The sequence below is a fragment of the Glandiceps talaboti genome, chromosome 1 (assembly GCF_964340395.1).
Source record: "Glandiceps talaboti chromosome 1, keGlaTala1.1, whole genome shotgun sequence".
NCBI lineage: Eukaryota > Metazoa > Hemichordata > Enteropneusta > Spengelidae > Glandiceps > Glandiceps talaboti.
The window spans coordinates 12,456,404-12,466,938 of NC_135549.1; the positions used below are offsets into that span (position 1 = coordinate 12,456,404).

Sequence of the window (10,535 nt, forward strand, 5' to 3'; positions counted from 1 at the left end):
ATTACTGTGTATGAATGATTTTATTTCTGAGGTTAACACATTCATGTATTAAGGTGTACTGAATCTGTCTTGTTACGAAAACTTAGCAGACTTCCTTCATAGGCTCACACACACCTCAGACTACATTCTCCAGATCCTCATCAACTCACTGCATTGGTAGTCATCATGACATCATGTGTGTCTCTATTTTTAAAACAACTGATAAGAAATCACTGAAACATCCTGCATGTACATTCTGAAACTTCTGAAAACTCATTAAAACTGCTTACTATGCACTATACTGTGTTAGGTTAATTTTTATTATTCACCACTGGAATTCAGTCTTGAAATAGTTCCCTCTGAAAACATGATCTGTTTTATATTGCTGGCACCTACACCTAGCAGCACTTCACACATACTAAATGCATACTCACAATATGGCATCCAGCTAGTATAACACGCTATAAAAATCTTACCCTGATCACTTGTACAAGTGGAAATCAAACATGACTTTTTCAGCAAGATCACATTAAGAGTAATTTACATGGTAACTATTAACACTGAATAGAGATATTTCCAACAAAGGAATTCACCATCAGTATGCAATTCACATCTGCACAATAAATTTCATCAGTCTTGATCCATGTACACAAAACATCCCACATTTTAGGATGGCTTTGTCTTTAACCTTACAGCACCTAAATATCCGGTTTTTATGGGCAACATACAAAAAGAATACTAGCTGTGTACATTAATAGTATCTTGAGCAGTTAGCCAACTATTTATCCTTTGTATACAGTGAAATGGCTATGTCATGTCGGGAAATGGAAGTTGACATTTGGGAACTAGAAAATGGGATGTAAATAGAGAAGTGTTACAAAAGAAATACGGAAATGCAGCTACGGTTTACTTTGATATTGTGATTGATAGGTTGCTTAATGAAAGAACTGGGGAAGGAAAGTCCTTAGAGGCTTGCTTTGTGTGTGTGCATGGATCTCTTGCCGAATGCTAAGTAAGTAGAAAGTTGTCCTGAAAGGGCCAAGTGAAATACTGCAAATATGTAATTAAGCCTACTGTAACTGCTGGGACTTCAAGGCAACTTGATCTCTAGTTTCACTGTAAGGTTTTATACAGTTTTCCATGGTTTTCTGTTACTGAGTATACAACTTTGTTACACTAACCGGAATGCCCATAATATGAAGTGTCTCCTTGGTATTAAAATTTGCAAAGTTCTATACATTAAAGATTCAAAGCTATCAGGAATAGGTACTTGTAAATAGCAATGTTGACTGACAGGCATATGTGATGTGAATTTAAGTTTTCTTTCCCTCAATATCATTTGAATAAAACGTCAAACTTAAATCATAAATATCACTGAACATCTACAAATGACTCACAATGAGCTTGCTACATCATTACAATTAAACACAGGATGATGCCACCATTTTAAAATATTGCAAAAGTGAGATATAAATTCTAGAATACACATCTACATTGTACATCAACACAAGGTAGACTACTCACAGAAGTGCCTAGATATTTTGCAGCTGCAGGTATTTCAAACTACTCAATTTAGCATCCATGTACAGCTGAAATAGATCTGTGACTGTAAACATTTTATTGTTTCCATCAGCTTTCATTTTTTGCCTATTAGAGCCTTGCTAGGAAGTTGTCAATAATGCATCACAGCTTGAGCCAGTAAGACATCTAAAATTACATCGTTCAGGTAATATCTCAGCTTGTCACAGTTATTAGGAGTATTAAATTAAAGTCTTACTGATAGACACAGGCAGAATATAGAAAATCAAATGCAAAATTAACCTCTTTTCAGTGTAATCTGGCTCCAGCTGGTCTGTGCTTTCAGGAACTATTACTAAGAGAGAAACATGACATGTCTTCATAGCCACTAACCATGTCATAGTACATGTGTGTCCACCTCTGGCATTACAATATATTAAGTTGAAACCTTATCATCCAGTAATGTCATCTCGATAGTCAATTTTCTAACACAGATTTTCATACAGAAGTGGATTGTATAAAATATTTGTACACTACTTGTTCAGACTGAAAAATGGAAACTGAAAAACCTGTTCTAAATCGCATTTCATGCAAATGGCAATTACAATGCAAGGAAATCTGATCACCTCTAAATCATGACAGTCTATGACACTAGTATTTTGTATATTTCCACCTACATATTTAGGTATCAAGTCAATATCATTTGTGTCCACCTACTTGCTTAAATATGAAGTCAATATCAGCTATGATCCCCTATTTGTTTAGCTTAGGTATGCAGTCAATATCATATATGTCCACCTACTTGCTTAAGTTCATGTATCAGGCCAATGTCACCTAAATCCACCTTGCTTATGTATGCAGTCAATATCATAAGTCTACCTACTTGCTTATGTACATGTATGAGGTCAATACCATACATGTACATGTATATGTCCACCTACTAGCTTAGGTACATGTACATGTATGAAGTCAATATCATATATGTCCACCTACATTGTACTTGCTTACAATGTATGTACATGTATGAAGTCAATACCATATATGTCCACCTACTACTAGCTTAGGTACATGTATGAGGTCAATATTATATATGTCCATCTACATGCTTAGGTATGAGGTCAATATCATACATGTCTATCTAGTTGCTTGGGTGTCTAGTCAATACCATCTACATGTATGTTCATTTACATGTACTTGCTTAGGTGTAAGGGACGACATCGAAATCAAAAGCATCGTAATTACGCGTCGCTACGAGTAAAGACTAGTAACTACTAGTAGTTACGATGTACTACGGTGAATATTCATAAGTCTCAACGCATATTCATGTACTTTAGGTTGTAGACAATAAAAAGTAAACACCTATTGTCCGTTATTCATGAGCCCAAACTACGACCATTTACGCGTAGTCTTCATCGTGAAAAAAATAACGAAACAAAAAGATTTTCTTTCCTGTGCGCAAATCAGTTTCAGTGCGCTTACTTTTTTCAATGTTATTCATTCGATGCCTTCTAAGTTCTATGGCATTCGTACAGTCGGCTAGTAAGTCAACTAAGTGTTTCAGATATATTCAGATGTTTACCTAATATGTCTTGCCTAAAAATACCTTGAAGAAGAATTTTTATTCGAAACGTCGGATTTTACATCTATTTATTCGGACTGCCTCACAAGTTCCTTATGCACTTCTCGGCTGGTCAACAAACATGTCGACCATTTTCGTCTGGCTGCTAAACGGTGCATTGATCGTGTTAGATTCTAGTCGCAGGATTCGTCAGTCGAAATCGAACATTGTCCACAAAAACAAATTAAAAACTAAAGCTTGTCTCGCATTAATATATCGTTTGATTTGATTGATTTAGAAGTCACCTAAAAACGTTTTGTTTCTTCAAAATTTTGAGGAAAAACGTCATTTATATAACGAAATTTCGGGCTACGAATAACTGAATACGTTCATCACTTGCGTCTCTATGTTTATATATCTACCGACATCATGCATCACGCCACGTGTTGCCGAACATTGCGATTTCTCAACTCAACCCCATCATTTAGGAATGTTACTGTACTGAGAAACATAAAAAATTAGTTGTTGTTTTAGAATATATAAAACAAATCCCGTTATTCGATGATATAAAAGTCAAAACTGCACTTCCGCAACCCGGAAATTCAACAGCATTTCTTGGCCCTACCATGGCCGCCAAGCGAGAGCTTGTAAGTTGTACTGTTAGTTTGTACTGAATATTGAAACTTTGATTTCGTGCATATCTTATTGGGTTTTTTTTAATGAATATCGCCCATGAACTTGCACTCATAAAAACATGTGCAGTACTAGTTTCATCAGCACATTACTGGCTGAGTACGTGGTTTTCTTTGACGATCAAAAATTATGACAAACTACGATCAACTACGATAGAAGACGATGTCATCATTGGAAACATGGAAGGTGAGAATCACTATCTATTGTGTGTTGGCGATAAAAAATTACGTGTATCTACGCGTAAAGACGACATCGTTAAGGGAAACAAAGAAATGTAAACTTATTATCTATTGTCAGTTATTCATGAACCTGAACACCTCATTATCTCCCATTTCTCGTAGTACATCGTAGCTACTAGTAGTTACTAGTCTTTACTCGTAGCGACGCGTAATTACGATGCTTTTGATTTCGATGACGCCCCTAAAGTCAATATCATCTACCACCTACATCATGTTTTGGCCATGAAGTATGAGTATCTTCAATGTTTACCTATAATTTACATGTAGGCATGGCAATATGTTGCATATGTAAAATAAAACCACATGGTCTCTTTTGGGATATATGTTAACTTATTAGCAACATCACAAATGTTGACAAATACTTGAGACTATTCGGACATTCTAGGTGAATACATCAAAGTTATCATTAGCACAGATGTACACATGTGTAGCAAAGTGTTAAACTCTTACAATTGGATCATCTGTTACATGTAATTTGGATGTGACTATTCAGTTGAGACAGTCTAGCCTCATTTCACACGCTGAAGTTTCATGTACATCAGTACTACAGTTCATCCACACAGAGAAGTAGGTAGCAAGTAAAGTCTGTCAGCCAGGCAAGGCAGTTCATGATGGGTCAGTGTGATAATATGTAACAAGTGAATATCTGAGCCAGGCAAGGCAGTTCATAATGGGTCAATGTGATATGTACACGTAACAAGTGAATCTCTAATTCACACAGGACAATTCAGATGTGATATGTAAGAAGTGAATCTCTGGACCAGGCAAGGCAAGGCAGTTAAAGTTGATCAATGTGATATGTCACAAGTGAATCTCCGTGCCAAGCAAGGCATTTCACAATGGGTTGATGTCCACTAAAAATAGCGTATTTGGCTGGTGCTATGGACATGGTCTTGTTGCTAGGGATATTTGCATACATTTTCGGAATCTTTATTAGCTTGCCTTCTCTTCCCACTTTTCATCTTTGCTATACAAACCATCATATGCTGTTGCTATGGGTGTGGTCCTGTTGCTAGGCATTTTGAATACATTTTTTTGAATCTTTAGTCACCTACCCATCCCTGTTGTTATATTTGCAATATGCATCGTCATTTCACTGTTGCTAAGGACACGGTCATGGTTGCTAGAGCCAATTGTGTCACAATGTTTTCAATAATAACTGCAGAATAACACCTCCAGAAACATCCCCACCAAGTTTCAACCCATTCATCATGCAGTTTCAAGATACAAGTTTTTGACCAAAATTGACATCTAATTTGCATATCGCTGATGGAATCATCAAGTTATGAATACACCTTCATCTACACATCCCAGATGCATCCCCATTAAATTTCAGTCCAATCTGTTTGGTACTTTTGGAATGACAGATTTTTGACAAAAAAGACACATTTTAGCCCTAATTTGCATATCAATGATGGGATCATCATATAATGAACATTTCTGAATTTGAACATCCTGAAGAATGGTCCATTTAAATTTCAGCCTAATCTGCTCAGTAGTTCTGGAATTAAAGATTTTTGACCAAAAAGACACATTTTCATACCTAATTTGCATATCACTGATGGGATCATCATGTCATGACCATTATTTAATTTTAACACATCTAAGAACATTCCGACCAAATTTCAGACATATCTACCAAGAAGTTTTGGAGTTGAAGTTTTTTGACCAAAAAACACATTTTTGACTCAAATCACACAATGGTGGTAAGATCATTTTGATTTGAACAATTTCCCAGCTAGACACCCAAGGTAATGGACCCACCAAATATCTTGGCAATTGATCTGGCAGTTTTTGACTTTAAGTTGTTTACACACACACACGCACACATACTTTGCCATGCCTGTAGCATTACTGAATCTTCTCAGTTCAGTTGTGCTAAAAACTTTTGGTTATACTAAAATCTCTGCAATATTTCATGAGAGATTTGAATAACTTTGATTTTCAAGCAAAATCACTGCAATGGCGGAAAAGTTTATCTATCTTATTCGCAATATGCATTACAGGTTTCAATTTTTCACAGGGTTACATACATGTACTGCCGCGACTCAACAGACATATATCACAATGATTCCTTGGCGTGTATTTTGTAAACCTGCATCAAATTGACTACATACCTTTTTCAACTTTCCATCTTCATTACCCATGAATACAATGGTATGGTCCAGATGAGTGGCAGCAGAAATAGCAGTTAACTTAGACCCACTGGATGTATAGGCTGCAGTGTTGATGATTTCTAAAGATCCACAAGTTATGGCACCATAGTCAAATTCACAATAACACATATGAGTATCAACTACATTTTTCTGAAAATAAAATCAGTAAACCATTCTTTAGCATACACGTGTTTGAAGATATGATTGATACAATCACCAACCTATATATTAAACTAAAACAGAGATGAAAGCACTCTTACTAATACTGAGAGTGTATGTATTTTTTTTAAATATCTTATTTTTTCAATAACACATATATAATAACTACATTTTTCTGAAAAGATCAAGATTAAGATGATTTTTCAATCATAAAGATTGTCGTAACATAAATGTGAACATCATGTACCAATTGCTGTATAATGAACACCACCATTGTGAGTGTTTAGGAGCTATTATTGCTTGAACATTCAAACATTGACAATACAAATCATGACTAAATGGAGTCATGATGAGCCAATGGTTAGAGTGTCCAGCTTGGAATCTTCAGGTTGCACATTCGAACCTCTTTGTTGCCATTTGTTTCTGAATGGCTAAAGTCCTTGGGCAAGATTTGAACCATGATTGTGCCTCAGCTCTATAATTGGGGACCTGGTAGGTTGAAGATATGATTGATGGTTGCAATGTGAATGATTTAACCCTATGCGCTTATAAAGGCCGGATTGTGTACTCGCCAGGGATGAGAAGGAAGTAAAGGGCAGTTGTGCCACTATAGATCCATGCCATGGATATTTCTAAAGCGCTGCCCTTTGAGCACAGTGGGAAAGTGCAGTATACAAAACAAGCCTTCAAATCACAGTCCCCTTACTTGTGTGTTTTATGGCAAATTTATTGTGCAAATTTGAATGGGGTTTCTAGATAGCTCATATTGATATGGAGTCACTACATATCAATTCATACCCTCAAAGTTATGATGCATATTGTGAAATTTAACAACAAATTCGGCCACCATTCTGATATATTTAAGTCAGTCATAAAACTGTTAGCTGTTGCTATGGGTGTGGTCTTGTTGCTAGGCACACTTACATACATTTTTGAATGTTTATTCACTTGTCTATTAATCCTCATTACCTTTGTCAAATACACCACCGTTTGGCTGTTGCTATAGGCATGGTCATGGTTGCTAGGGATATTTGCATACATTTTTTGAATGTTTACTCACTTACCTACCAGATAATGTTGTTATTTATCCAAAATATACTGCCATTTGGTTGTTGCTAAGGGTGTGGTCATGCTTACTAGGGCCAATTGCGTCAAAATGATTTGAAGAAAATCTGCAGAATAACACTTCTAGAAATATCTCACCAAGTTTCAGTCTCATTGACCAATTACTTTTTAAAATATAAGTTTTTGACCAAAATTCACATGTTACACCTAATTTGCATATCACTCATGAGATCATCATATGCTTAATATTTCTTCATCTATACATCCCCAAATGCGTCCTCATTAAATTTCAACCTAATCTGCTCAGTAGTTTTGGAATTAAAGATTTTTCACCAAAAAGACGCATTTTCATACCTAATTTGCATATCACTGATGGGGTTATCATGTTGTGAACAATTCTTAATACTCTGAACACACCTAAGAATGTTCCCACATAATTTCAGACTGATCTGCCCAGTAGATTTTTAATTAGTTTTTTGACCAAAATTCACATATTTTGACTCAAATCACACACCGGTGGTAAGATCATTTTGATTTGAACAATTTCCCAGCTAGACACCCAAGGTAATACATCCACCAAATATCATGGCAATTGGTCTGGCAGTTTTTGACTTTAAAGTTGACGGACAGATGGCAGAGAATCCACCTAACCCTTAAGCTCTGCTCAGCTGTCGCTGCCAGCTGAACTAAAAAACATTAAATGTCTGTATAAACTTAAATGCCTGTAATATTACTGGCTAAAATGTGTTCACTTTTATTTATCTTATCAACAAACATGAGGAAACACTTTTTTTCTATGGAAAACGACATGGATAACTACTATGGAAATCAAGAGCATAACTACATATATGTACCAGCACTCTCTAGAGAATATCTTATACTTCAGTGGATATGATGCATTGAAAATAGACACAAACTAAAGCTATTGTTGTTCAATGTGGTAGGCAATAGGGTGATAGAAATGCCTTTGCTGTGTGGATATACTCAGTTATCAGCCTTGTAATCAAGATAGCAGAAACACTGGAAGTCCTTAAAAATAGTAAAATGTAAACAACTGGAAGATCATGTATGTCATTAGAAATGACACCCTCATGTCATCCAATAGCATTCAATATCAAAATGTAGCAACAATAGTTTAGGTTGTGTCTAGCTTTAAAGTTAGCTCAAGCTTGCTTTCTGCAGTCATTAATATGTGAGAATGACCAGAATTTACAAGACCTACCAGAGTGCCACTTCCACAGGAATCTGGGTTATATTCTATAGCCCATTCACATCCTTCAGATAAACTGCCATCACCTGAACAGTCATCAACCCATTCTAAATACTTCTCTCTGATAGATTTGATAGAATACACACATACAGCAGAATCCTGGGTTGGAGTTTTTGACGTGCCTTCAGCTTTAGCAAATGCTACCATCAAGACAGCTTTGTTATCACCACTGTTCAATCCTAAATTGTCTGCAAGGTTTGTACCAGCATTAACCACGTATGCTGACTGTGCTAATCCATATTCACTTCCATCATTACCTTTACAAACCAATGGTAGGTCAATATAGGTTTCACGATACTTTGCACAACTTTGGCATATCTGGATAATTTTGGTCACAAATGGACCATTTGACACTGTGTCAGTTTTAGGTTGTATTGCTACATAGTAGGTGAAATCATTACTTGTAAATCCATACACATAGTCAATGTTAAAAGTTGGATTTTGTGCTAGAAAGTCATCCCTTCCTCGAATAGATGCAGAATTTGTTGTGAATTCTGTTGAGACTACAGTAAATGCATCATTATCATTGGTAGTGGAAGGTAAAATACGACTTGTTAAAGCATCCCACTGAGGGTCTGTGTTCAACATATAGCTCCTACCAACATAGAGAACATTACCACTAGGTCCAGGACCAATGAAACCTACTGCTGATAAACTTGACCCAGCAGAAGTTACTTGTCTGTAATAATTCTTTACTACTTCCAAAGTATCCTTGTTTCTTGTTTGACAGATCCCTTTGTGAACGTTTCCACATGCAATAATCCAATCAGTAGCAGTGTCTAGGACAAGAAGTTTATTCACATTATCTGTTGGAACCCTATCTTCTATACAACCATCAAAATCTGGTGGCAGGCAACCAAGCTCAGTATTGTCATTTTTAGGTCCTGTCTCTCCTTCAGCTAGTTTTTGCAAAGCACTGGACAACCTATAAATTCTATTTACAGATCCAACTAACAAGGAATCACTCTCTCCATCTAGAGTCATTCTTTGTAAGGAGACAGCATTATTGGTAATTTCATTGGTCTCTACAAACTTGGGAAAGTTCTGACATTGACACACAGTCACAAACATTAAGACCAGGAACAGGGAAATCTTGTAGGTCTCCATGGTAGTATCTCATTTGATATGATCACTCTTCTTGTTAAACTTTAAACAGATGACAAATTATAGCTTCTTTTCTTCCGAGTTACTTGTTACATCATCACTATAAAGAAACACAAAACAGAATAATTATTCAAATTATTGACTTTATGAATAGCTAATTGAACAATACTACAGAAACTGCACTCTCTTCCAATATACATAGTATACATTGTACATATACATATCTTGAGTGAAAACGCTTTTACTTGTATGGTTTCATTAACAGCCAACAAATTTGGCAAGCAGCATAATGATGACATGTTATTAAAAGCTTCTTTTCCATCATCAATCTGACTTGATTAACATATAAATATATGTGTGTGTAGATATAATTCCACAGTTTTATTTGAAAAAGTAGTCACCAGCAAACACATACATCCATGCCACTTCTGTTCTAAATTAGAATATAAATGTTTGGTTTTGTTTCATTGTCACATCAAATATATGTAAGCATTATCCTTCCAGACTTGGCACTTGTCTTCAAGAATTGACATTAAAATATATATTATTCAAATTACACAAATACTTGGTATCATTCAATTTATAACTTTTGACTTTCAAAAAAAGAAGCCAAGAACATTGTTTCCTTACATTAACATTAGTCCAATAAAGTGATGCATTTACATTTTGCAACAAAGCTGAGGCACTGTAGCACACTGTCTCTAATTTACAAAAATGTATGTGATGAGGAAAACACAGCCTTATCAATGCTAGCAAGCAGGTTACTTCCTTTGATTGAAGGTCACCTAACAAAC

The 10,535-nt window shown here is 35.7% G+C and overlaps 1 protein-coding gene across 1 annotated transcript in view; it reads right to left on the reverse strand.

Annotated features, from left to right (window-relative positions):
* Positions 1-9,744, reverse strand: part of LOC144433130 (plexin-A2-like) — a 52,640-nt gene extending 42,896 nt beyond the window's left edge. The window contains exons 1-2 of the mRNA XM_078121443.1: positions 8,590-9,744; positions 6,105-6,293 (exon numbers count right to left, since the gene is read on the reverse strand). Of these exons, the coding sequence (XP_077977569.1) occupies positions 6,105-6,293; positions 8,590-9,744 (1,344 nt within the window). The remainder of the gene's footprint in view (positions 1-6,104; positions 6,294-8,589) is intronic.
* Positions 9,745-10,535: the final 791 nt, after the last annotated feature.